General features: G+C 41.8%; 1 protein-coding gene across 4 annotated transcripts in view; it reads right to left on the bottom strand.

The window, feature by feature from the left end:
- ZNF585B (zinc finger protein 585B) overlaps positions 1-19879 on the bottom strand; it is a 28010-nt gene extending 8131 nt beyond the window's left edge. Inside the window, exons 1-2 of one of the 4 annotated variants that reach the window (XM_003252704.4) lie at positions 19778-19879; positions 16388-16602 (exon numbers count right to left, since the gene is read on the bottom strand). In XM_003252704.4, the coding sequence (XP_003252752.2) occupies positions 16388-16459 (72 nt within the window). In that variant the 5' untranslated portion in view covers positions 16460-16602; positions 19778-19879. Of the gene's footprint in view, positions 1-7847; positions 7964-8310; positions 8324-16387; positions 16603-19777 lie in introns of those variants that run through there. The other 3 variants (XM_003252705.4, XM_030822281.1, XM_030822282.1) reach the window with 3 other exon arrangements.
- Between the last annotated feature and the right edge of the window lie 7367 nt (positions 19880-27246).

Raw genomic sequence — 27246 nt, 5'->3', positions numbered from 1 at the left:
TATCCAGAATCTACACTTTCTCTTAAGCACCACAAAATGCAAATTATTAACTAGGGTGTAACATGTGTTAACCTGATAAGGTAAAATTTAGCACAATACAATTAAATGCAATAATCTTTATTTTGCCATTTGACCTTGTGACAAATGTATACACCTGAGTGATAAGAAATTTCTAAGAAATTATATTTTACATAGGTCACATATTAAGTATCCAGTTTTAGCTGGGACGCAGTGGCTCACGCCTGTAATCCAAGCAAGAATGTCAGAGGGGGCTGGACATGGTGGCTTATGCTTGTAATCCAAGCACTTTGGGAGGCCAAGGTGGGTGGATCACCTGAGGTTTGGAGTTCGAGACCAGCCTGGCTAACATGGTGAAATGCCGTCTCTATTAAAAATACAAAAAATTAGCCAGGCTGGTGGCACATGCCTGCAGTCCCAGCTATTTGGGAGGCTGAGGCGGGAGAATCACTTGAACTCGGGAGGTGGAGTTTGCAGTGAGCTGAGATCGTGCCACTGCACTCCAGCCCGAGCGACAGAGGGAGACTCTGTCTCAAAAAAAAAAAAAAAAAATCTAGTTTTACATAATTTGTGGAACACAGAAATCTAACAAAGAATTCCAGCTATTTGTTCTGTTCTACAGTCAGTCAATTACTCATTTTTCAAAACTGGCCATTGAAATAGGCTGTCTTGGCCGGGCCCGGTGGCTCATGCCTGTAATCCCATCACTTTGGGACGCTGAGGCAGGTGGATCACAAGGTCAGGCGTTCGAGACCAGTCTGGCCAACATAGTGAAACCCCGTCTCTACTAAAAATACAGAAAATTAGCCGGGTGTGGCAGGCTCCTGTAATCCCAGCTACTCAGGAGGTTTAGGCAGGAGAATCGCTTGAACCTGCGAGGCAGAGGTTGCAGTCAGCCGAGATCATGCCACTGCACTCCAGCCCGGGCTACAGAGCAAGACTCCGTCTCAAGAAAAAGAAAGAAAGAAATAGGCTGCCTTTTAGTCTTCTAGCACATGGATGAACAACCTGCCATACAGTGGCTGATCAATTTAGGACCAGTCATTATGCTACTCCTGAGGACAAAGAAATAAATTATTTATGTTACTAGTCTTCAAGCAACCTGAAATACATAGAAAATAAATAAGACCAAAGTTTGAAAAAGGGAAGACATTAAGTTCATTAAGGTGTTGAAAAGTAGATCTCTATCTGAGACACCCTGAGGGCTAAAAAGAAGAGGGAATAAGTTTACATTTCATAGAGTGGAAGAATTTAACTTGGAAGATAAGAAGAGTAATACAAAGTATAGGGTAAGGGGGACATTGCCCAGCAAAGACAAGAACAAAGATGGAGAGATGGGCTCCAGTGAGCCACGATTGCATCACCGCACTCCAACCTGAGTGACAGAGCGAGACCCTGTCTCAAAAAAAATAAGGCCAGGCGCAGTGGCTGACGCCTGTAATCCCAGCACTTTGGGAGGCCGAGGCAGGTGGATCACCTGAGGTCATAAGTTCAAGACCAGCCTGGCCAACATGGTGAAACCCCATCTCTACTAAAAATACAAAAAATTAGCCAGGCGTGCTAGTGTGTGCCTGTAATCCCAGCTACCCGAGGCTGAGGTAAGAGAATCGCTTGAACCCAGGAGGTGGAGGTTGCAGTGACCCAAGATCACGCCACTACACTCCAGCCTGGGCGACAGAGTGAGACTCCATCTCAAAAATAAATAAATAAACAAATAAATATTAAAATACACAATAAGGGCTGGGCGCAGTGGCTCACGCCTGTAATCTTAGCAACTGGGGAGGCCGAGGCGGGCGGATCACGAGGTCAGGAGTTTGAGACCAGCCTGGTCAACATGTTGAAAGCCCCCTCTACTAAAGATACAAAAAATTAGCTGGGCATGGTGGCACACGCCTGGAATCCCAGCTACTCAGGAGATTGAGGCAAGAGAATCGCTTGAAGCCAGGAGGCAGAGGTTACAGTGAGCCCAGATCGCGCCACTGCATTCCAGCCTGGGCGACAGTGCAAGACTCCATCTTAAAAACAAAACAAAACAAAACAAAACACCACATGAGTTTAAAGAACAGCAAATAGGGCCGGGCGTGGTGGCTCACACCTGTAATCCCAGCACTTTGGGAGGCCAAGGAGGGCGGATCATGAGGTCAGAAGATCGAGACCATCCTGGCTAACACGGTGAAACACCGTCTCTACTAAAAATACAAAAAATTAGCTGGGCGCAGTGGCGGGCACCTGTAGTCCCAGCTACTCGGGAGGCTGAGGCAGGAGAATGGTGTGAACCCGGGAGGCAGAGCTTGCAGTGGGCCGAGATTGCACCACTGCACTCCAGCCTGGGCAACAGAGCAAGACTCTGTCTCAAAAAAAAAAAAAAAAGAGAGACCTAAGGCCAGGGGCAGGGGCTCACGCCTATGGTCACAGTATTTTGGGAGGCTGAAGCGGGTGGATTCCTTGAGCCTAGGAGTTTGAGACCAGCCCAGGCAACACAGTGAGACCCTGTCCCTAAAAAAAATACCAAATAAATTAGCCATGCCTGGTGGCAGGCACCTGTAGTCCCACCTACTCGGGAGGCCGAGATGGGAGGATCGACTGAGCCCAGGAGGTTGAAGCTCCAGTGAGCCATTATTGCACCTCTGCACACCAGCCTGGGTGACAGAGGGAGACTCTGTCTCAAAAAAATAAATAAAAATTTAAAAATAAGAGACTTAAGGGTCATACTAACCAAATGCACCTTGTGGACTTTGGCCCCTAATTAAAATGAACCAATCTTAAAAAGATATTTACAACAATTTAGAGAAATGCAAGCAATGGGTATTAGATGATAACAAAGAATTACTGTTATTTGGTTGTAAGTGTGATATTGACTTATTTGTTATGCTAAACAAAAGAAAAAAGAATTCATCTCTTTGAGATACATATCAAAGTATTTTTAGATAAAACATTGTGTTTGAGATGCGCTATAAAATAATCCAGGAGCTGTGTAGGAAGGTGGTTTCAGATGAAATAAGAATGGCAGAATGTTGATGATGACTGAAACTGGATAAAAGGTACAATAGATGAACGGGTTGCTTATACTATTCTCTTTACTTTTGTATATATTTAAATTTTTTCGTAATAACATCTTTTTGAAAAATATCATCCTCCAAATTAAAAATCTAATTTGGAATTGCACAGTTAAAGGAATGCCTATTTCCACATGGTGTTGTACATATTTAAAGAAAGTATTGGCCAGGTGCAGTGGCTCACACCTGTAATTCCAGCACTTTGGGAGGCCGAGGCGCGTGGACCACCTGAGGTAAGGGGTTCAAAACCAGCCTGGCCAACATGGTGAAACCCCGTCTCTACTAAAAATACAAAATTAGCTGGGCATGGTGGCGCATGCCTGTAATCCCAGCTACTTGGGAGGCTGAGGTAGGAGAATTGCTTGAACCTGGGAGGTGGAGGTTGCAGTGAGCCAAAATCATGCCATTGCACTCCAGCCTGGGCAACAAGAGCAAGACTCCATCTCAAAAACAAACAAACAAACAAAGTATACTAGGGACTTGAATACCCTTCCCTCACCTCAGCAATTTATCAAAATACTAGACAGGAAATCATCAAATATACAGAAAAACAAGCAACAGTATTTAATTGATATTTATAGACTACTGCAACAAACAACAGCAGAATACACATTCTTTTCAAGAATCATAGAAAAATGACCAAGATAGACCATACCCTAGGCTATAAAACCAACCTCGACAAATTTAAACGAGTAAAATACGAAGTATGTTCCACAAGGAAATCAAACAAAAAATCAATAACAGAAAGACCACAGAAAAGTCTCCAAAGGAATTAAAAAATAAAAACAAAAGCTTTCTGGAAAAGCAAAAACTATTCGGAAATTAATAATACACAGTTAAATAACCTATAGGTCAAAGAAGAAACCTCAAAGGTCATTTTAAAAATAAATACACCTGGCCGGGCATGATGGCTCAGCCTGTAATCCCAGCACTTTGGGGGGCCGAGGCGGGTGGATCACATGAGGTCAGGAGTTCGAGACCAGCCTGGCTAACATAGTGAAACCCTGTCTCTACTAAAAATACAAAAAATTAGCCAGGCGTGGCGGCACGCACCTGTAGTCCCAACTACTTGGGAGGCTGAGGCAGGAGAATCACTGGAACCCGGGAGAAGGAGGTTGCAGTGAGCCAAGATCATGCCAGCCTGGGCGACAGCCTGGGCGACAGAGCAAGACTCTGTCTCAAAAAAAAAAAAAAAATCAGGAAAACAAAACAAAAAACAGAAAAAAAAAATCAATAAAACGCAATCCAGTTGTTGGGGGGAAAAATCAATCAAATACGGCTGATTGGCCTATTAGTCAACTAGACTGATGAAAATAAAAAGACACCAATCAGCAATATCAGGAATAAAACAGGAAATAACATGACAGATCCAGGAACCATTAAAATAAAAATATGGGAATACAAACACTTATTTAGATAAACTAAATAAATTAGCTTATTTAGATAAGATAAATAATCTTATAACTATTAAATTACATTCATAATTTAAAAGTTGGTGAAAAGAAATTTCTAGGCCTAGTTTTGCCAGAGAATACTACCAAACTTACAAAGAAGAATTAGTCTCAGCCGGGTGCGGTAGCTCACGCCTGTAATCCCAGCACTTTGGGAAGCTGAGGCAGGCTGATCACCTGAGGTCAGGAGCTCGAGACCAGCCTTACCAACATGGAGAAACCCCGTCTCTACTAAAAATACAGAATTAGCTGGGCGTGGTGGCGCATGCCTGTAATCTCAGCTACTCGGGAGGCTGAGGCAGGAGAATCGCTTGAACCCAGGAGGCGGAGGTTGCGGTGAGCCGAGATTGCGCCACTGCACTCCAGCCTGGGCAACAAGAGCAAAACTCTGTCTCAAAAAAAAAAAAAAAGAAGAAGAAGAATTAGTGTCATTTTTACACAAACTCTTCCAGAAAATAAAAGAGGAAGACCACTTCCAAACTAACTTTGTACAGCCAGTATTACTCTGATATCAAAACCAAACAAAGCACAAAAAAAGAAAACTATAGACCAGTATCTTTCATAATTTTAGATGCAAACATCCTCAACAAAATATCAGCAAACAATCCAGCAATGAATAAAAAGAATCATGTACTACAATAACTGAAATTCACGGGGGAACTCTCTGTATCATTTTGTAATTCTCTGTGAATCTATAATTATTTCAAAATAAAAAGTTTTAAAAAATATACTCCTAAAGAAAGATTATTCCAAAACATTTGGAATATTTTGGAATAGTTATGACTGGAAGGTCATTGACAAGACTCACCGCACAATTCACATGAGAGAATGTGAATTACAGTTGACCTTTGAACCACATGGGTTTGAACTGTGTGGGTCCATTTGTAACACAGATTTCTTTTTTCAGTAAAATTACACTGAGTGTGCCTCCCTCTCCTGCCCTCCCTTTTACCTTCACCTCTTCCCCCTTTGCCACCCAAAACAGCAAGGCCAAACTCTCCTCTTCCTCAGCCTCCTTAACCTGAAGACCATAAGGGCAAAGACTTTCATGATGATTCACTTCCACTTAATAAATAATAAATATATTTTCTCTTCCTTTTGATTTTCTTAAAAGCATTTTCCTTTCTCTAGCTGACTTTTATTATAAAAATACGGAATATAATACATGTAACATACAAAATACATGTTAACCAACTCTTTGTTATCGGTAAGTTAACAGCAGGCTATCAGTAGTTAAGTTTCAGGGATGGTCAAAAGTTATACACAGCTTTTCAACTGCACAGAGGTCAGCGCCCCAAGCCTGCATCATTTGAAGGAAAACTGTGCTTATTATAATTGCGGTTTTTGTCATTATTTTTTTTCTTTTTTTTTTTATTATACTTTAAGTTTTAGGGTACATGTGCACAACGTGCAGGTTTGATACATAAGTACATATGTGCCATGTTGGTGTGCCGTACCCATCAACTCATCATTTACATTAGGTATTTCTCCTAATGCTATCCCTCTCCTAGCCCCCAACCCCCTAACAGGCCCCAGTGTGTGATGTTCCCCACCCTGTGTCCAAGTGATCTCATAGTTCAATTCCCACCTATGAGTGAGAACATACGGTGTTTGGTTTTCTGTCCTTGTGATAGTTTGCTCAGAATGATGGTTTCCAGCTTCATCCACGTCCCTACAAAGGACATAAACTCATCCTTTTTTATGGCTGCATAGTATTCCATGGTGTATATGTGCCACATTTTCTTAATCCAGTGTATCACTGATGGACATTTGGGTTGGTTCCACATCTTTGCTATTGTGAATAGTGCCGCAATAAACATACATGTGCATGTGTCTTTATAGTAGCACGATTTATAATCTTTTGGGTATATACCCAGTAATGGGATGGCTGGGTCAAATGGTAATTATAGTTCTAGATCCTTGAGGAATCGCCACACTGTCTTCCACAATGGTTGAACTAATTTACACTCCCACCAACAGAGTAAAAGCGTTCCTATTTCTCCACATACATCCTCTCCAGCATCTGTTGTTTCCTGACTTTTTAACGATTGCCATTCTAACTGGCGTGAGATGGTATCTCATTGTGGCTTTGATTTGCATCTCTCTGATGACCAGTGATGATGAGCATTTTTTTCTTGTGTCTGTTGGCTGCATGGATGTCTTCTTTTGAGAAGTATCTGTTTGCCATTATTTTCAATGGCAAAACCGCAATTACTTTTGCACCAACCTAATATGTAAAGTAAGGCTATAATGTTAACAGGGATGTAGAAGGAAAATGGCACTAATTATTAGGGAGGCAGACCTGACGTTGAATATGAAGGTGAGAAAAAGGATTAAGAAATAATTCTTAGTCATCAATTTTGTGTCGCTATGTACATTCTGGTGCCACAAATGTGTAGAGAAGGCTGGGGAAATTAAAAAAAAATGACTTCAATTTTGTATATGTTGAGATTTAGCTGACAGGATATATACGAGGGTGTACACTAGGTGGTGGATAGAGAGCTTATTATTAATTGTGATAGAGATTAGCTGAATAAAGAGCTTATTTATTTTATTATTATTATTTTTTTGAGATGGAGTTTCGCTCTTGTTGCCCGGGTTGGAGTGCAATGGCGTGATCTCGGCTTACCGCAACCTCCGCCTCCCGTGTTCAAGCGATTCTCCTGCCTCAGCCTCCCCAGTAGCTGGGATTACTGGCATGTGCCACCATGCCTGGCTAATTTTTCTATTTTTAGTAGAGACTGGGTTTCTTCATGTTGGTCAGGCTGGTCTCAAACTCCCTACCTCAGGTGGTCCGCCAGCCTCAGCTTCTCAAAGTGTTGGGATTACAGGCATGAGCCACCAGGCCAGGCCATTCCAGTGTTTTACAAGCACTTTGGGAGGCCAAGGTGCAGATCACCTGAGGTCAGGAGTTCAATATCAGCCTGACCAATGTGGAGAAACCCCAACTCTACTAAAAATACAAAAATTAGCCGGGTGTGGTGGCACATGCCTGTAATCCCAGCTACTCGGGAGGCTGAGACAGGAGAATCTCTTGAACCCAGGACGCGGAGGTTGCAGTGAGCCGAGATTGCGCCATTGCAATTCAGCCCGGGCAACAAGAGTGAAACTCCGTCTCAGAAAAAGAAAAAAAAAAAAAGAAAGCTATGTTATTAATATAGTCACAATATTATTTATTGTGTAGAGATAAAGATTCAGAGGTCCTTTGTATAGAGGTCACTGGATTCAGGGGAGGGTATGAGCATGCAGATGGAAGTGGAAAGAAAAGTACTAAAGATATTTATAATTTTTAATATATAAAATTATGATTCTTGAAAGCTACCTTGTTGATTTCTTCATTTAACTGCATTCAGAGATTACAGTTTGTTTCTTGTGATGCATATTGATTGTACTTATAGGGCTCAGAACATCATTTCTTTGAAAATGGTACCTATATACCTGAAAAGAATATACATGTTCTAGTTTTTCTCTTTATCATATACTTGTATAGTCACACCCTACACACACCAAACTCCCCAACCCCCAAACCCTATGTTATCAAGAATTTACTAGGAACTCGAGATGTCATGTTAGGCTGGAATAGAGCTTTACCACCTCACCAAATGAGCTTCTTATAAACAGTTTGTCCAGGCTGGGTGCAGTGGCCCACGCTATAATCCCGGGATTTTGGGAGGCTGAGGCAGGCAGATTTCTTGAGCCCAGGAGTTCAAGACAAGCCTGGGTAACATGGTAAAACCTTGTCTCTACAAAAAATACAAAAATTAGCCAGTTCTAGTGGCGCATACCTGTAGTCCCAGCTACTCGGCAGGCTAAGGTGGGAGGATCGACTGCACCTGGGAAGTCCAGGCTACAGTGAGCCATGATTGCACTACAGCACTCCAGCCTGAGGATAGAGTGAGACCCTGTCTCAAAAAACAAATAAAATAACAGTTTGTCCAGGAAGAAACCTCCTCACTCAAAGATAATAATAAGTATCGCCTGATGTACAAAGATACTATGAGCAAAAAGGATGAAACAAAAATAGAGATGAGATTAAGAGGAATACACTACAAATAATATACTACAAATAAATTGACACACAACAGAAAAAACATCCACCATGAATTCAAGGAATTCACTACAATTATAACTACTTAAAATAATTAAACAGGCCAGGTGCGGTGGCTCATGCCTATAATCCCAGCACTTTGGGAGGCCGAGGTGGGCGGATCACCTGAGGTCGGTACTTTGAGACCAGCCTGACCAACATGGACAAACCCCGTCTCTACTAAAAATACAAAATTAGCCGGGCACGGTGGCACATGCCTTTAATCCCAGCTACTAGGGAGGCTGAGGCAGGAGAATCGCTTGAACCTGGGAGGTGGAGGTTGTGGTGACCCGAGATGGTGCCACATGCAGTCTGGGCAACAAGAGCGAAACTCCGCCTCAAAAATAAATAAATAAAATAAAATAAAATAAAATAAAATAAAATAAAATAATTAAACCCAAGGAAGAAATAGTGGAAAAACAGATAGGCTAAGAATGTGGTTATGTAAATTTTTGAAAAATAAATTGGCAGAACTCAGTAAAGTTTTTTTGTTTTTAAAGCAACACAGAAATAAAGGTCTCCTTGAAAGCAATGAAAAGACCCTGCTAAAACACAAAAGGTAGGCCAGGCACGGTGGCTCATGCCTGTAATCCCAGCACTTTAAGAGGCCGAGGTGGGTGGATCATGAGGTCAGGAGCTCGAGACCAGCCTGGCCAATATGGTGAAATCCTGTCTCTACTAAAAATACAAAAATTAGCCAGGCATGGTGGCGCATGCCTGTAATCCCAGCTGCTCAGGAGGCTGAGGCAAAAGAATCACTTGAACCCGGGAGGTGGAGGTTGCAGTGAGCCGAGATCGTGCCACTACACTCCAGCCTGGGTGACAGAGTGAGATTCTGTCTCAAAAAAAAAAAAAAAGCACAAAAGGTGGTAAAGACAAGTGAGCAACATAAAATGGAAATAAGAAGTTTCAAAAAGAAAATAGAAAAAAAAGAGTTGAATAAAAACATCTAATAAAAAAAATCCTTGAAGTGGCAGTATAGAACTTTTATTGTTATTCACAGTACAAATTTAATAGATAGTCTTAAATGATAGATATAAAGATTGAGTTAAAGAAGGTAATGTTATAAAGCTGCCACTAAAAAAACAAAAGAAAAAACAGAGGCCAGCCATGGTGGCTCACACCTGTAATCCCAGCACTTTGGGAAGCTGAAGCAGGCGGATCACCTGAGGTCAGGAGTTTGAGACCAGCCTGACCAACATGGTGAAACCTCATCTCTACTAAAAATACAAAAATTAGCAGGGCGTGGTGGCACACGCCTGTAATCCCAGCTACTCAGGAGGCTGAGGCAGAAGAATCGCTTGAACCTGGGAGGCAGAGGTTGCAGTGAGCCGAGATTGCACCACTGCATTCTAGCCTGGGCAACAGAGCGAGACTCCGTCTCAAAAAAAAAAAAAAAGAAAAAAGAAAAAACAGGATCCAAAACTTCCAAATTGCCTGAAGGGACACAGAAACAAAGCAAAAATACATAGTATATGGTTAAAGATATACAAAACAGGAATCCCCATCAGAAACATAACATGAAATGTATGTTTCTGGCCGGGCACAGTGGCTCACGCCTGTAATCCCAGCACTTTGGGAGGCCAAGGCAGGCGGATCATGAGGTCAAGAGATTGAGACCATCCTGGCCAACATGGTGAAATCCCATCTCTACTAAAAATACAAAAATTAGCTGGGCGTGGTGACATACACCTGTAATCCCAGCTACTCCAGAGGCTGACGCAGGAGAATCGCTTGAGCATGGGAGCCAGAGACTACAGTAAGCCGAGATCATGCCATTGCACTCCAGCCTGGCAACAGAGCAAGACTGCGTCTCAAAAAAAAAAAAAAAAAAAAAAGTATCTTTCCACTGCTATACAGAAGAAATGTACAAGGACTCCAAAGGATGATAGTAAAAGGAGGAGCAAAGGCCTATCTGGAATTACCAAAGGAAAGGAAGCAAGAGCCTCCACCTTAATATTTGAGCTGAATTCTCACACAAAAAAATTAAATATGACAAGGACACAATCTGAAATGAATCTCAGATGCCATTACTGTCACTACACCAAATTACATAGCATCAAAATTTACAAACTGTAGGAAACTATAGGAAAATAATAGCGAGAAATACATTGGTGGTGGGAAACTTTACATAATATCTCCCAGCTCCATTAGATAAAGTAGAAAAAAATCATTAATACTATGAAAATGTCATAACTACATAAGATATCTTATAAGTTATCAATAAAATCTTATTGATATCAAATTCTATATCCTGGAAACAGATTTCCTGTTTACACAGTGCTGGTGTAACATTCAGAAATGTTAAACATAACATTTTCAAAACAAAAAACACAAAAACCTTTACTGATATGCCAAATGAAAATAATTCTCTCCATCTCTGCAATCCTAACTTTATTAAAAGTAGAATATTTTAAATGAAAGTCTTAATACATAGAAATGAAAATGTGGTAAGTGGTCAATGAAGACTTGGTGCTTGGTGGGAAACAATATGCTACTAGAATTTCATTCTTTTTTTCTAGATTTTTAAATGTAATTGCATAAGGTAAATTACTTCTCTAAATTATTTTTGGTACTGTTTTGCTAGACTGTGTACCATTACTTTTGATATACAGTATTTTTTGAGGTATTTTACTATTTTAGTTTTTAGACTTCTTTGACTTTGGACTGGGCTGCTGAATGAGAAAACAGTGCTTGCTTCACTTATTTCCCAGTGATAAACTATTAGTTTACTGTTTTCATCTACTCTTTTTTTTTTTTTTGAGACAGAGTTTTGCTCTTGTTGCCCCAGCTGGAGTGCAATGGCGTGAACTCACCGCAACTTCCACCTCCCGGGTTCAAGTGATTCTCCTGCCTCAGCCTCCCCAGTAGCTGGGATTACAGGTGCCTGCCTAATTTTTGTATTTTTAATAGAGACGGGGTTTCACCATGTTAGCCAGGCTAGTCTCAAACTCCCGACCTCAAGTGATCCGCCCTCCTCGGCCTACCAAAGTGCTAGGATTATAGGCGTGAGCCACGGCACCCGGCCTCATCTACTCTTGAATACAGTTAGTGAATACATTTGACTTCTGAATCTATTTATCTCCAGTTCTTTTGGGCATCGAAGTTAACTCTGTAAACAAAACAAAAACCTGAAACAAGGTTGAGAATAATTTCTGATATTATCTATTACTCAAAACTTTGGCATGAAAATCAACTGTAAAATCACATGACCTTTTCCATCATTTTTGACTGTGTTGGGGGTGTTGAATCAACACTTTAATTCCTTTAAGGACTTCTGTATAATTTGTTCTTACCAATTTGAAAATTTATTTCTTATAAAATTTTATCCTTTTGTTTAGGTTTTCATATATTTGCATGATTTTTTTTTTTTTTTTTTTTTTTGAGATGGAGTGTCGCTCTTGTTTTCCAGGCTGGAGCACAATGATGCAATCTCAGCTCACTGCAACCTCCGCCACCTGGGTTCAGGCGATTCTCCTGCCTCAGCCTCCTGAGTAGCTGGGATTACAGGAACGTGCCACCGTGCCCAGCTAATTTTTGCATTTTTAGTAGAGACAGGGTTTTACCATGTTGGTCAGGCTTGTCTCGAACTCCTGACTTCAGGTGATCCACTGGCCCTGGTCTCCCAAAGTGCTGGGATTACAGGCTTGAGCCACCATGCCCAGCCCTATTTGCATGATTTTATATAATATTCACTCGTGATTATTTGAATCTTAGGTATAGAAGTAACTATTACTCCTGTTTTCTAACATATTTTGATTATGTTTATCTTCACTCTTTTTTCTTGATCATTAATATGTAGAAGCAACTTTTGTTTCTGTCAAACATTTTTATCAACCATTTTTTGTTCTCTGTGACTCATGTCTTTGTTTTTCTTTTTTTAGTCCTCATTGTTCTTTTTTGTATTTTTTGACTCATTCTTTTTGTAACTTCTTCAGTTGAAACCATAACTGTTTTTTTCCGAAAATTTCTAAGATTCCTTAAAAGGCACTTAAATCTATAGTTTTCCCCTCTATCTACAGTTTAGCTTTACCACATGAACTTTAAAATGTAGTACTTTATTAGCAGGGCACAGTGGCAGGTGCCTGTAATTCCAGATAGTAGGGAGGCTGAGGCAGGAGAATCACTTGAACCCAGGAGGCAGAGGTTGCAGTGAGCTGAGATCGTGCCACTGCACTCCAAACTGGGCGACATAGTAAGATCTTGTCGCAAAAAAAAAAAAAAAAAAAAAAAGTAGTACTTTATTCAACTATTTTGTGTTGTGGTAAAATATACATAAAATTTGCCATTATAATTATTTTTCAGTGTTCAGTTCAGTGGCATTAAGTACATTCACATTTTGTGCAAGAGCCTTTTTGTTTTGTTTTGTTTTGGTTTGGTTTTTGAGATAGAGTTTCACTCTTGTTATCCAGGCTAGAATGCAATGGTGTAATCTCGGCTCACTGCAACCTCCACCTCCCGGGTTCAAGCAACTCTCCTGCCTCAGCCTCCAGAGTAGCTGGGATTACAGGCATGCGCCATCATGCCCAGCTAATTTTGTATTTTTGGTGGAGACGGGGTTTCACCATGTTGGTCAGGCCAGTCTCAAACTCCCGACCTCAGGTGATCTGCCCGCCTTGGCCTCCCAAAGTGCTGGGATTACAGGCATGAGCTACCGCGCTCAGCCTTCAAGATCCTTTTACTTATTTCTAATGTAATGCTCTTTGTCAGAAAACAGAATCAATATTACAGCAAAGATTTATATTTTTTATCTGCTTTGATCAATAAGCTTCTGAAAGTAATGTGATAAAATGGCCAATATTGTATTTAATGATTTCTGTTCATTTTTACTTAAAATAGTTCAAAGATACATTATTAATTAAATAAATGCTAATAATTTGTATAATTCTTTGTATATGATTCTTTTCATAAGGATGAACAACATGTTTTCATCCCTTTAGGTGATTTTCATCTTAAATCCCTTTTGATCTGTTCCTAAATTGCAGCCCTAGCTTTCTTTTGGCTCACTCTTTTATTTTTAAATGAGGATAAAAGCAGCCCTAACCTCTGAGAGTTAGCCTCGTACTATCAGTTAAGCCTCAGTGTTGCTAGAAGCTAACCTGGCAAGGGCCAGCTAATTCATGGTGTTCTCCATGGTGCTACACAAAAACAATCTCTTAGAACACCAACAGCAAACAAGACCAATCTCTGACCATCATGGTGTAAGATGATACCAAGACCACTCTGTCATTATATTTGAGCATAGACAAAAATCAGAACATTCTTCAAACCACAAAAGTGAATAAAAGTCTCCTTATTCTGCCTAATGCAAGAGACTGCTGCTTTTTTTTTCTTTCGAGACAAGGTCTATCTCTTTCATCCAGGCTGGAGTGCAGTGGCATGCTCATAGTTAACTGTAATCTCGAACTCCTAGGCTCAAGTGATCCTCTTGCCTCAGCCTCCTGAGTAGGTGGGTGTACAGGCACACACCACCATGCCAGACTAATTGTTTTTCTTTTTTTTTTTTTTGAGACAGAGGCTCACACTGTCACCCAGATTGGAGTGCAGTGGTGCAATCTCGGCTCCCTGCAACCTCTGCCTCCTGGGTTCAAGCGATTCTCCTGCCTCAGCCCCTTGAGTAGCTGGGATTACAGGTGCACGCCACCATGCCCGACAAATTTTTTTTATTTTTAGTAGAGACGGGGTGTCATCATGTTGGCTAGGCTGGTCTCAAACTCCTGACCTCAGGCAATCTGCCTGCCTCAGCCTCCCAAAGTGCTGGGATTATAAGCATGAGCTACTGCACCAGGCCCAAACCAATTTTTAATTTAATTAAAAATTTTTTTTTGGTAGTGACGGGGAATCACTACATTGCCAGGGCTGGTCTTGAACTTCTGGCCTCAAGCCATTCTCCCACCCTGGCCTCCCGGTGTTGGGATTACAGGTGTGAACCACCGTGCCCAACCAACTGCTGCTGCTTTACCAACTACAACTTTAGCCTCAAGCTATCCTTCCTATCTTCTAGATTAAAATTATTAAGATACTCAATCCTAAAACTGCCCAAGATCAACTAAAGTAGAGGTTCACTGAGATGCAGATGAGACTCTCACCACATGTGACTAGAACCCTGAAATGAAATTCCACTACTTCTAATATATCCAATAGAAAGAGAAGACATGACAATATCCACTGCGATATTGTTCATAATAGTTTCTGTATTTTACCAAACAAACATTAAAACAGCAATGTGCAAAAAAGTTAATCTGCTATGCCATTCTGAAATCAAGAGAAAAAAGATTTCATTTGTATACAGAACTAAGCAATCAAAGAAAATGAATAAAGCAGGTTATCACTACCGGGAGACACAAGCAGATGGAAGGCAGAGGTGGGTGAACCACAGTCCCATCTCTTTCACCATAATACTTTTCAGTATATTGCTTTTCATATATTTCTAACTTTTGAACTAGGTATATGCATTGCCTATTCAAAAGATTAAACTATTCCTAATAAATTATCACAATATCTTCAGATGGGTAAGAAATAACAATACACCCCGGCCGGGCATAGCGGCTCACATCTGTAATCCCACCACTTTGGGAGGCCGAAGCAGGTGGATCACCTGAGGGTCAGGAGTTCGAAACCAGCCTGGCCCAGATGGTGTAACACCATCTCTACTAAAAATACAAAAATTAGCCAGGTGTAGTGGCTCGCACCTGTAATCTCAGCTACTCAGGAGGCTGGGGCAGAAGAATCGCTTGAACCTGGATGGCAGAGGTTGCAGTGAGCCGAGATCATGCCATTGCACTCCAGCCTAGGCAACAAGAGCAAAACTCTGTCAATAAATAAATCAATAATTAATTAATTAAAAAAATAACATTACATCCATGAAATAAGAATAGGATGGCAATAAAAAAAAAATTTAGGAAACAGGCTGGGAACAGTGGCTCATGCCTGTAATCCCAGCACTTTGGGAGGCTGAGGTGGGCAGATCACCTGAGATCAGGAGTTTGAGATTAGCCTGATCAATACGGAGAAACCCCGTCTCTACTAAAAACACAAAATTAGCCAAATGAGGTGGCACACGCCTGTAGTCCCAGCTACTCGAGAGGCTGAGGCAGGAGAATCTCTTGAACCCAGGAGGCAGACGTGGCGGTGAGCCAAGATCATGCCATTGTACTCCAGCCTGGGCAACAAGAGCAAAACTCTGCTTCAAAAAAAAAAAAAAATTTAGGAAACAAACTAGAGTTTTTAAAAATTAAAACATTAAGTTAAAATGTGGATAGTGGTAATGAGAAGCTCAATAGAAGGGCTGGAAGACAAAAGGTGTCAAAGTTACCCAGAATGGATAGCAGGAAATACGTAGAAAATAATAGAGAAAAGAAATGGTGAAGCAACATGTGAAAAACAAGTTTCAGAAAGAAAATAGAGAAAACATTTGCATTTGAGGAGGTGGTTTAGGAAGAAATGAAAAAATGCTTTCAAAATCTCAAACAAAAGTCACTTCTAACAAGGAATTCTATTTGCAGCCAAAACATCAATATAGTGTGATGACAAAATAAACAACAGTTTTCCTTGACAGTGCACCTCTCCACTGTCACACAAGTGGCTTCCAGAGACGGAGACATTACCCACGTGTTCATTCTTGACAGGAAGATGAAGTTTTCTTTCAGGAGCACCAAGTCTAGAGTCCAGCTGGTTCCTAAGGCCTACCTGCCTCTGCCCTAAGGCTCTGGTGACAGATTAGAGCTATCTACTCTTGGACTGAAATTCCACCCCCTGGGACTCCTCCTCCTCACCTCATAGGAGCTGCCATGATCCTCTGGAGCCAGGGCTGAGGATTTCTGGGGTGAGGTCCAACTAGCTGGCATGGCCACACTGGATCTCAACCCTTTTTCTCTAGGGTGCCTGAAGTTTAGTGGTCATCTGTGAACTCAGCAGACCTGCTCCGAAGAGGTGGGCTGGAGTCTGGAGGAAGGTCTGGCCCAGGTACTCCCCAGAGACACCCAAGAACCTAGAAAAACAATGTCCACATAGTCATTCAACATTCACTACATAAACACTTTCTGGATACATCAAGGTGCAGGTCCCTGCGCTAGAAACCAGAGCAGTGGTTCCCAAACGTAGGTATGCATTCAAGTCACCTGGAGGGCTTGTTAAAACATAGTTTAAAATTCTCAACTTCACCCCTTCGATGGGTCTAAGGTAGGACCTAAGAATTTTATTTTCTAATAAGTGCCCAGGAAATGCTGATGCTGCTGGTACAAGAACCACACTTTCAGAACTGTGGAGAACAGTAGTGAAACATGGGAAAAGCCATGAAATTTAGAGTAACATTACTGCAGATTTGAACTGCAGCTGTACCACTTTTCAACAATGAGAATATAAAGAAGTTACTCAGATTTTGTTTCAGAAATAAGGATGAAAATGCCTGTGTCACAGTTACTAAGATTAAATGAGATTATGCTTTTAAAGTACTCAATGCAAGAATCATGCAATAAATATCAGCAATTACCATGCACTATATTAAAACTTAATACAAAAAACCATGTAATCAAAACAAGATAATAAATATATCAGACAATGTTGATCTATATATGAAATAAAAATGATATGCGATTGAGTGTGCACACGGCATTCATTGTATACATATCCCCAACTGGTGCATGCAATTGGCCATGCATCTGGAATAAAACAAACTAGATCTCCACCTCACACTATTTTTTTTTTTTTTTAAGATGGAGTCTCGCTCTGTTGCCAGGCTGGAGTGCAGTGACACAACCTCATCTCACTGCAACCTCCACCTCTGGAGTTCAAATGATTCTACTGCCTCAGCCTCCCAAGTAGCTGGGACTACAGGCATGCACCACCACGCCCAGCTAATTTTTGTATTTTTAGTAGAGACAGGGTTTCACCATGTTGGCTAGGATGATCTCGATCTCCTAACCTTGTGATCCGCCTGCCTCGGCCTCCCAAAGTGCTGGGATGACAGGCGTGAGCCACCGCGCCCAACCCACCTCACACTATTAAGTAGACAAATTCCAGCAGCACTAAACATTTAAATACACGCATTTTTAAAAACCCCTAAGGATATTAAAGTAATTTTCAGACTATATATTTGGATAGCATTGTGGTGGGGTGATAGGGATCTTATTACACATGACAGGAAACCCAGAAGCTCTAACAGAAAAAAACAGGTATTTCTGATTATGTTTCCTAATTATATGTTAAAATAAACCATAAAATTCGACATAAAGATATATAAGAAATTTTTTCAATATGTGACGATAGGTTGCTTGTAATGTTAACTCTAGCAATCACTAAGCAAAAAAGGCCAAAAAAAAAAAAAGAAACTGGAAAAGGTATGAAAATTCAGAGAAAAGGAAGCAAATGGCAATTAACAAAAATATACCAACTTAAAGAAAAACGTGTCAGAACAATTAGAGAAAAATTTTCCTTAGAATCATAAAAGCTTTAAAAAAGTAACAGACCAAGCGCGATGGATCACTTGAGGCCAGGAGTTCAAGATCAGCCTAGCCAACATGGCGAAACCCTGTCTCTACTAAAAATACAAAAATTAGCGAGGCGTGGTGGCGGGCGCTTGTAATCCCAGCTGCTCAAGAGGCTAAGACAGGAGAATAGCTTGAACCGGGGAAGCAGAGGTTGCAGTGAGTGGAGATCGCGGAATTGCACTCCACCCTGGGCAACAGAGCAAGACTCTGTCTCCAAAAAAAAAAAAAAAAGTGACAACATCACTGTTGGAAAGCATTTAAGCAAATTTCTTTTATAAATTATTGGTTGAAGCTTGAATTGCCATAATGCCTTTTGAGCTACTTGGTCATATTTATTTTTTATTTTTTTATTTTTTTTGATGGAGTTTCACTCTTGTCGCCCCAGCCGGAGTGCAATGGTGTGATCTTGGCTCACTGCAACCTCTGCCTCCCAGGTTCATTTGATTCTCCTGCCTCAGCCTCCCGAGTAGTTGAGATTACAGGCACCCACCACCACACCCGGCTAATTTTTGTATTTTTGGTAGAGGTGGGGGTTTTACCATGTTGGCCAGGCTGGTCTCGAACTCCTGACCTCAGGTGATCTGCCCACCTTGGCCACCCAAAGTGCTGGAATTACAGGTGTGAGCCACTATGCCCAGTCAGTCATATCTATTATTAGCAATACACTCAACTGGTCTCAATAATATAGTTTTAAATATATAAAGCAGAAACTGACAGAAAGAAGAAAGGACAGGTGGACAAATAACTTCCAATGTGAGTAGTTTACCTTCCGCAACAAAATAATCTATGAGGAGATACATTATATATAACATATGATTAATATCCATAACAACACAAATTAGAGACCATATTACACTCTTTTCACGTAATAGATGTGACATTTATGAAAAATGAGGAAGAACTAGGCCATAAAGCAATTGTTCAACGGAAGCATCACCTACAGACACTAATTGAAATATAAAGTGCACTTCTTTTTTTTTTTTTTTTGGTGCTCTGTCGCCCAGGCTGGAGTGCAGTGGCAAGATCTCGGCTCACTGCAAGCTCCGCCTCCCGGGTTCACGCCATCCTCCTGCCTCAGCCTCCAGAGTAGCTGGGACTACAGGCGCCCGCCACCACGCCCGGCTAATTTTTTGTATTTTTAGTAGAGACGGGGTTTCATTAGCCAGGGTGGTCTCGATCTCCTGACTTCGTGATCCGCCCACCTCGGTCTCCCAAAGTGCTGGGATTACAGGCTTGAGCCTCCGCGCTCGGCCATAAAGTGCACTTCTAAACAGCTCATGGGTCAAAGAAAAACAATTACTGAAAAAAATTTTTAAACACTTAGATTTGAACAATGCGAAACTGCTACACATCAAAACTTGTTAATCTTTATATTACAGGCTGAAATTGAAAGAACTGAACTTTTAACTCAGGTCAGAAAGCAAGCTGATCACTCCTCACCGACCACCATAGCTGACCCCACAGGCTCTCAGTCACTGACCACAGACTCCCATCACTGACCCCCAAACCCCAATCACTCATCCCAAAGAGCCCCACCAATGACCCGAGAAATCCCTGTCACAGACAAACATCAACGGACGTCACAGACTCCCATCACCGAGCCCCGAAACAACCATCGCTAATTCCACAGACAACTTCTCTATTACTGACTTCACAGAGTCCCTAATTGCAACCAACCAGAATCATCACAGAGACCTCTCGGCATTAAAACGTGAAAATACTCCTGACATCAGCGACGAAACAGCCTTCGGGGACCACTTCCACTTCCGGTCTGACTTCCGGTCCGATATTGCGCATGCTCTAAATTAACTTGGAAGCCAATTTCAGCCCACAGTCAACAGGGAGCAGACATATCTTTAGAGACATCGTGCGGTTTCCGTAATCGGCGCTATAGCGCAGAGAATATAACCACGCCCCCATGGTGTTTATTCGTGTGGGCCGCCATCTTGGATGCGTGTCGATTCCGTACAGTGGGGTAGTCCGCCTCCTGCAGGGTTGACTGGAGTAAGGCAAGGATTTTCACATAGAATGCAAGACTGTAACCAGTGTGACCACGCTTGTACCCAAGAAGAAGTTCCTGAAGATAGGATCTGGAGCTTTATGTTTTTTTTTTTATTTTATTTTTTTGAGACAGAGTCTTGCTCTGTCGCCCAGGCTGGAGTGCAGTGGCGCCATCTCGGCTCACTGCAACCTCTGCCTCCCAGGTTCAAGCGATTCTCCTGCCTCAGCCTTCCGAGTAGCTGGGATTACAGGCAAGCGCCACCACACCCAGCTAATTTTTTTGTATTTTTAGTAGAGACGCGGTTTCACCATGTTGGTCAGGCTGGTCTCGAACTCCTGATCTCAAATGATCCGCCCACCACAGCCTCCCAAAATGCTGGGATTATAGGCGTGAGCCACTGCCTCCGGCTGTTATATTTACAATAGCCAAGTTACCCCTTGGTTACGGCACACTGCAGAAAACAATGATTTACTAGGAGAAACCATGGGGGAACTAGGAAGCCAGGGATCCTGAGAGAAATACGGGAGATAAGAGGAGGCATCAGGATGGTACAATCTATTTTTTGGAGACACCACTCAGGAGAAGGGTGGACTGGGATCTGAGTTCACTCCTGGGTGAAACCACTGGGCAAGACGGAGTTATGTCACAATAGGTAGTATCCTGCAGGAAAGGAGGTACAATTTTTAATAGTTGAAAACACATTAGGAAATGGGGTAGAAGTTGGGTTAGTACAATCCTCTCCTAGGAGATACCATGGAAGAGGGGTTAGAAGTCTAAGCATCCCCTTCGAAACGGCTGGTAGGAGGCTTTGGGAGGTATAGATATTTTAATCCCCTTAATCTCCATCAGCATCCACCCTAGCTAACTCAAGCACAACTATATTAGGCAGCAACAATAAAAATAATAATAGTCTTGGCTGGGCGCGGTGGTTCACGCCTGTAATCCCAGCACTTTGGGAGGTCGAGGCGGGCCCATCACCTCAGGTGGGGAGTTCGAGACCAGCCTGACCAACATGGTGAAACCCCATCTCTACTAAAAATACAAAATTAGCTGGGCATAGTGGTGCGTGCCTGTAATCCCAGCTACTTGGGGGGCTGAGGCAGCAGAATCGCTTGAACCCAGAAGGCAGAGGTTGCAGCGAGCCGAGATCGTGCCATTGCACTCTAGCCTGGGCAACAAGAGCAAAACTCCATCTCAAAACAACAACAACAACAACAACAACACAATAATAATAACAGTCTTTAATATGGCCAACGTGTGACTAAAAATACCTGAAGAAAATCTTGCTTTTTTTTTTTTTTTTGAGACAGAGTCTCACTCTGTCACCCAGGCTGGAGTGCAATGGCACAATCACGGCTCACTACAGCTTTGACTGCCCAGGCTCAAACGCAATCCTGGCCGGGCACGGTGGCTCATGCCTGTAATCCCAACGCTTTGGGAGGCCGAGGCAGGTGGATCACCAGGTCAAGAGATAGAGACCATCCTAGCCAACATGGTGAAACCCTGTCTCTACTAAAAATACAAAAATTAGCTGAGTGTGGTGGCACGCGCCTGTAGTCCCAGCTACTTGGGAGCCTGAGGCAGTAAAATCACTTAACCTGGGAGGTGGAGGTTGCAGGGAGCCGAGATCGAGCCACTGCACTCCAGCCTGGTGACAGAGTGAGACTCCAAAGAGCTGGGATTACAGGCATGAGCCACCGTGCCCGGCCAGGGAGTTGTTTTTTTTTTTTTAATTGCAAAGAGATGTTGAATTTTGTCAGATGCTTTTTCTGTTTCTATTGAGATGACCATATGATTTTTGTCCTTCATTCTGTTAATGTGATATATTGCATGTATTAATTTGCATATGTTAAACCATCTTTGCTTCCCTGGGATAAGTCCCACTTGATCATCCTGTATAATCTTTTTGATGTGCTATTGGATTTGGTTTGCAGTATTTTGTTGAGGATTTTTGCATCTGTGTTTATCAGGGATCTTGACCTGTAGTTTTCTCTTTCTTCTGTCCTTGTCTGGTTTTAGTATGAGGATGGTGCTGGCCTCACAGAATCAGTTTGGAAAAATTCCTTCCCCTTCAATTTTTTTGGATTCGTTTGAGAAATACTGGAATTTGTTCTCCCTTAAAAGTTTGGTAGAATCAAATCCAAGACGGGGATGATGGGAACCTCTAATTTTCAGGCAGACTGGACAGTTGTTGGTAATCAGGTGACCTAGTAGTTGTCATTGGCATCTGAAGAGGTGGGCAGTCTTGTGGGACTCAGCAATTAAACTGTAAGGTCTGTGCTAACCTAGGTTAGTGTCAGAATTGAATTCAATTGTAGGACACCCATGTAGGGAGGGTTGGAGAAGTGGTGTCAGAAAAACTCCACATATTTTGTGTTAAAAATGAAACATTCTGGAAGTATTGAGTGTTGTGAGAGTATATTTTTTTAAAACCAGTTTGTCTTCCCTATGCAACTGTATAAAAAGTCATATCAAGTCTCACTCCCCCCGCCACCCCAATCACTATAGGTTATCACTATAGGTATTGTTTCCCGTTCACGTTTCCAATACTTCTTTTTTCCTATCTTTTCCTTTTTTTAGTGAATATAAACAAATGCTTATATCTAATCTAATTTCCTTTTCTTTTTTAGACAAACTATATGTTACACTGTTCTGTACTTTCCATTTTTTATATATTCCAGAGTTAATTTCATTCTGTAGAGAGCTTCCTCTTTTTTTTTTTTCTGCTGTGTGTGTATGGGCTGCATAAAACTTTATGATGTGACTGTGGTGATTTGAGCTGCTACTTTTATCAAATACTAAGCATCTATATGGAGGTTAATTTCTTTTTTTTTTTTGAGATGAAGTCTCACTCTGTCACCAGGCTGGAGTGCAGTGGCACAATCTCGGCTCACTGCAACCTCTGCCTCCCTGGTTCAAGCATTTCTCCTGCCTCAGCCTCCCGAATAGCTGGGACTACAGGCACGTGCCACTACGCCCAGCTAACTTTTGTATTTTTAGTAGAGATGGGGTTTCACCATGTTGGCCAGGATGGTCTCGATCTCTTGACCTCGTGATCCACCTGCCTCAGCCTCCCAAAGTGCTGGGATTACAGGCATGAGCCACTGCGCCTGGCCGGGATGTTAATTAATTTATTTATTTCTTTTTTCTTTTTGAGAGAGAGTTTTGCTCTTGTTGCCTAGGCTGGAGTGCAGTGGCTTAATCTCGGCTCACTGCAACCTCCGACTCCCAGGTTCAAGCGATTCTCCTGCCTCAGCCTCCTGAGTAGCTGGGATGACAGGCATGTGCCACCATGCCCAGCTAATTTTTTGTATTTTTAGTAGAGATGGGGTTTCATCATGTTGGCCAGGCTGGTCTTGAACTCCTGACCTCAGGTGATCCACCCACCTTGGCCACCCAAAGGGCTGGGCGTGAGCAACCGCGCCCGGCCATGGATGTTTATTTCTCCATTTCCCATCCTCCTCCCTTGGTCTGTCTCTCTAACCACACACAAATAGCACCCTGTTTTAAGCATAGAGGCTTTATCATGTACCTCATATAACTTCATGTAATTTCAATTCTACTTTCTGTCTCTATGAATACACCTATTCTAGGCACCTCACATAAGTGGATTCATACAGTATTTGTCCTTTTGGTCTGGCTTATCTCACTTCGTATAGTGTTGAAAAAGAAAGATATGAGGAATGAAAAGAAAAGAAAAAAAAAAAAAAAAAAAAAAAGAAAAGAAACTTTTTATCTGAGGAATGCAAGCCCTCTTTATATGATCAGGCCCAGAGAGGCATTGGGATGACACAGCTGTTGTGTTGGCTCATGCCTATAATCCCAGCACTTTGGGAGGCCTCGGTGGGAGGATTACTTGAGGCCTGGAGTTTGAAAGTAGACTGGGCAACATAGCTAAACCCCCTCTCTATAAATTTTTTTTTTCAATTAGCCAGGTGTGGTGGTACACACTGATAGTCCCAGCTACTCATATGGCCTAGGCGGAAGGATGCTTAAGTCCAGGAGTTTGAGGCTGCTATGATTATACCTCTGCATTCCAGCCTGGGTGACAGAGCAAGACCTTGTCTCTAAAAAAAAAAAAAAAAAAAAAGGCCGGGTGCGGTGGCTCACACCTGAAATCCCAGCACTTTGGGAGGCCAAGGCAGGCAGATCACTTGAGGTCAGGAGTTCAAGACCAGCCTGGCCAACATGGTGAAACCCTGTCTCTACTTTAAAAAAAAAAAGAAAGAAAAATTAGCTGGGCGTGGTAGTGGGTGCCTGTAATCGCAGCTACTAGGGAGGCTGAGGCAGGAGAATCACTTGAACCCGGGAGGCAGAGGTTGCAGTGAGCCGAGATTGCACCACTGCACTCCAGCTTGGGCAACAGAGGGAGACCCCATCTCAAAATAAATAAATAAAAATTAAAAAAATAAATTTAAAAAAAAAAGAAATGAGTTTTTTCTGCTCTAAAATCAAAAGTTTGCAAGCTGCATTCCTTTCTGGAGGCTCTGGAGAATTTGTTTTTTTCATTTTCCAAGTTGGAGAAGCTGCCTGCATTCCTCAGCTCATGGACTCCTTTCATCTTTACACCCAGTAATGGCTGGTCATGTGTTTCTCACAGCACACAATTCCAACACTGACTTTTATGCCTTCTTCTTCATTTCAGACCCCATGTGATTACACTGGGTCTAACTGGACAATCCAGTATAATCCCCCTATGTTAAGGTCAGCCAATTAGCAATTTTACCTGTTAATTTAATTCCACTTGCCATGTAACATAGTATATTCACAAGTCCCAGGAACTAGCATGTGGGTATTTCGGGGGGAACATTATCCTGCCTACTTTAGATGTTGAGGTCATTCAAGAGGAAAATGATAGTTTTGTTAACATGTGATGTTAGAACAACTGCATTTCCATCTGGAAAATAATAACTTTGAACATTACCTCACATACACAAAAACTAACTTCAAGTGGATTATCGATAGACCAAAAATAAAAACTAAAACTATACAACCTTTAGAATAAAACATAGGAGAAATTCTTCACAACACTAGGGGAGGCAAAGATTGTTAGAAAGACCAGAAAGCATGAAGCACATTTTAAAGGTGAGAAATTGAATTTCATCAAAAGTAAAAACTGCTTTTTGAAAGACATCATGAAGAAACTGAGGGCTGGGCACAGTGACTCACACCTGTAATAACACAGTGAGACCCCATCTCCACAAAACACAAGAAAATTAATTGGGGGTGGTGGTGCACACCTGCAGTCCCAGCTACTCAGGAGGATCGACTAAACCCAGGAGGTCAAGGCTGTGGTGAGCTATGTTCACACCACTGCACTCCAGACTAGGCAACAGAGCAAGACGCTGTCTCAAAAAAAAAAAAAAAAAAAAAACTGAGAAGGTAAGCCCCAGGCAGGGAGAGAATATTTGCAATTTGCAATATGTATATTTGGCAAAGGACTTTTACCCAAACATATAAAGAATTATTACAACTCAATAATAAGATAACCAATTTTAAAATAAGAAAATTTTATTTATTTATTTATTTATTTATTATTTTTTGAGATGCAGTTTTGCTCTTGTTGCCCTGGCTGGAGTGCAACAGTGTGATCTCGGCTCACAGCAACCTCTGCCTCCCTGGTTCAAGTGATTCTCCTGCAGGGATTACAGGCATGCGCTGCCACGCCCGGCCAATTTTGTATTTTTAGTAGAGACGGTGTTTCTCCACGTTGGTCAGGCTGGTCTCGAATTCCCAACCTCAGGTGATCTGCCCGCCTCAGCCTCCCAAAGTGCTGGGATTACAGGCGTGAGCCACTGCGCCCAGCCGAATATTTTCAATAGATGTCACAAAAGAAGATAAAAGAATGGCAAATAAGTATATGAAAGTATGCTAAGTTCATTGACATCAGGAAATGCAAATTAAAAACATAATTTGATACTACTGCTCATTCCTTAGAATAGTCAGTAGATGCGAGATGTGGGGATGGGGAGGTGGAGATTGACTTAACAATGTGGGGGGCAGAGGGCAGTGAATAAAAATATTCTGTATCTGCCAGGCACGGTGGCTCACCCTTGTAATCTCAGCACTTTGAGAGGCCGAGGCGAGCGGATCACGAAGTCAGAAGTTCGAGGTCAGGAGTTCGAGACCAGCCTGGCCAACACAGTGAAACCCTGTCTCTACTAAAAATACAAAAATTAGCCAGGCATGGTGGCGGGCGCCTGTAATACCAGCTACTTGGAAGGCTGAGGCAGGAGAATCGCTTGAACCCAGGAGGAGGAGCTTGCAGTGAGCCGAGATCGCACCACTGCAGTCCAGTCTGAGTGACAGAGCTAGACTCCAACTCAAAAAAAAAAAAAACAAAAAAAAAATTCTATATCCAGTAACACTAAGGATAAATGCTTGAGGGGATAGACACTCTATTTTACATGATATGATTCTTACGCATTGCATGCCTGTATCAAAACATCTCATGTACCCCATAAATATATACAACTACTATGTACCCACAAAAATTTAACTAAAAAGGTTAAAAATTTTTTTAATTTTAAAAAATGTTCTATATCCTGATTACGATGGTGGTGACAAGGATTTAGACATTTGTTGAAACTTACCGAACAGTTCACTTAAAATGAGTGCATTTTATTGTATCTAAATTATGCTTCGGTAAAGTTGATTTTTAAACAATATGCATACAAATATAATTTACAAACTATAACATTAGCTCGTTTATGGTGTACCATTCACTTTCAGTGTATTGAGATGTGCAAACATTATTATCTAATTCAAGAAGCTTTGCATTACCCCAAAAATGAACTCTTTAGCTATTACCAGTCACTCACAGTTCCCCCTAATCCTGCTAGTCCTAAAAAACTCTAACTTACTCCTCTTCCGTGGATTTGCCTATTTTAAATATTTCATATAAATGCAATCATACAGTATGTGGTTCATCCACGGATGAAGGCAAAAATGACGATTTAGTCAGTCTAGCATTCTCAGAGAGGGTTATAACGCCTAGTAGAGTCTGGGGTCCTGGGTGCGTTCTGCACTGTGGGTCGGCTTGGGGCAGAAAGTCATTTAAGCGACCTCCCTCCACTTGCCTCTGCGCCTCACCCCTTCCTGCTCTAGACTACAGTTCCCAGAAATCCTTGCGGCTCTAATCAAC

This window comes from Nomascus leucogenys, chromosome 11 (assembly GCF_006542625.1).
Source record: "Nomascus leucogenys isolate Asia chromosome 11, Asia_NLE_v1, whole genome shotgun sequence".
Lineage (NCBI taxonomy): Eukaryota > Metazoa > Chordata > Mammalia > Primates > Hylobatidae > Nomascus > Nomascus leucogenys.
The sequence above is the reverse complement of the archived record's forward strand: the minus strand, read 5'-3'. Positions and strand labels throughout refer to the sequence as shown.